The sequence below is a fragment of the Temnothorax curvispinosus genome, unplaced genomic scaffold (genome assembly GCF_003070985.1).
Source record: "Temnothorax curvispinosus isolate PA1 unplaced genomic scaffold, ASM307098v1 QBEX01011210.1, whole genome shotgun sequence".
Taxonomy (NCBI): Eukaryota; Metazoa; Arthropoda; class Insecta; order Hymenoptera; family Formicidae; genus Temnothorax; species Temnothorax curvispinosus.
The window spans coordinates 2,911-4,320 of NW_020220990.1; the positions used below are offsets into that span (position 1 = coordinate 2,911).

Sequence of the window (1,410 nt, forward strand, 5' to 3'; positions counted from 1 at the left end):
GTACTTCCGTAATTTTTTCTCGTTTTCTATATAAAATCGGAGTTTCCCCGAATCATTAATGTATGTACTGCAATTCTGGAGAAGGATTTTTAATTCTGTCAAATTAATACGACGCTACGTGCCGACAAAAAATGCCGGTAAAACAGACGGCTCCAGCATCCCCTTAACAAAAAAATTTTTTAGGCACATATTTTTTGTTACTAAAGAAAATATTTTATGCATATATTATTTTTAAGTAGTAGATTGATTATATAGAAACAGACAAAAATTAATTAGATCAATTTTATCAATTTTTTAATTTATAATTAACATTATAAATTATAAAAAAAATTATTAAAATAGTGTTTTTTATATTAACAAAGTATATCTTACAATTAGAATCTCCCGGGTCTCTTTCGTCCAGTATATTTGGAGTCATCTCTAACTTCTTTTCCTTGCCGACGCCGCCTTTCTTTCTTCTCTAAAATCCAGTCCTTATTTTTCTTCAATGATTTACCCTTGGCTTTCTTTATGTATTCCCTATGTACAAAAAAATTATCACAATTTTTGGAAGGTAAAATAGAGAAATAATAGATATAACAGACAACGAGAGGATCAAACCTTCTTGAATTAGCGACGGTTTGTCTATCTTCGTTCTCTACGCCTAGTGCCTTTGGAAGCGGAGCAGCTTCTCCGGTCATTAAAACCAAGACCATTTTCTTTGCTTTTGCGCTATTCGGAAAATCGACAACTACACCGCCATAAAAGCCAGCTTTTGTGGCTTGTGCCGTGATTAATTCAACCTGTTCACCGTTCTCTGGATAGAATTGTAACACTGCTCTTGAGCTTCTTGACAGGCATGCATACAACGTTGAGAAGAAACGATATAAACGTTTTGTAGGATTGTGCAAAGTTTTGCTTGCATAGCACAACCACTGAAGCGCAGAAATACTGACAGCCCTATCAAACGTACCAGCTTTAAATGGCAATCCTTGACCTATATCTCCCAAAATTAAGTCACCATCTAATCCTCTTTCATCACAGCTACGTCTAAAAATAATGTAATGTGTTAATATGATTATATATCATTACAGACAGCGTTACTAGCAACGTGCACAACTTCATTTGAAGTTATAATTGGGTACAACATTCATCGCACGATACTGTTATACGTGCAAATCGGAAACGTACCTCGAGTCCAGCTCTTCTGCGATCAACGAAGTCGGGATCGAACGTGTCAGTCGTCACTTTCTGCCAAGCGTAGAGAACCTTCTGTTCCGGCAGCGGTGCAATGGTAACACAATGTAGGGATACGAAATCTCCAGATAAGAGCACGAAGCAATTCAAATTCAGTATATCGCCGGCACAATTATACGACCTAGTAAACACAGTAATATAGTAGCAATGCAACGGCAATGTAACCGAATATAA

General features: G+C 36.3%; 1 protein-coding gene across 1 annotated transcript; it reads right to left on the bottom strand.

The window, feature by feature from the left end:
• Positions 1 to 374: 374 nt before the first annotated feature.
• On the bottom strand, positions 375 to 1,357 carry LOC112461252 (probable 18S rRNA (guanine-N(7))-methyltransferase; the record flags this gene model as incomplete). The annotated part of the gene is made up of 3 exons (XM_025026418.1): positions 375 to 519; positions 601 to 1,029; positions 1,139 to 1,357. Coding segments are annotated over 3 exons (793 nt in total), but the record flags the coding sequence as incomplete, so codon positions are not given.
• Between the last annotated feature and the right edge of the window lie 53 nt (positions 1,358 to 1,410).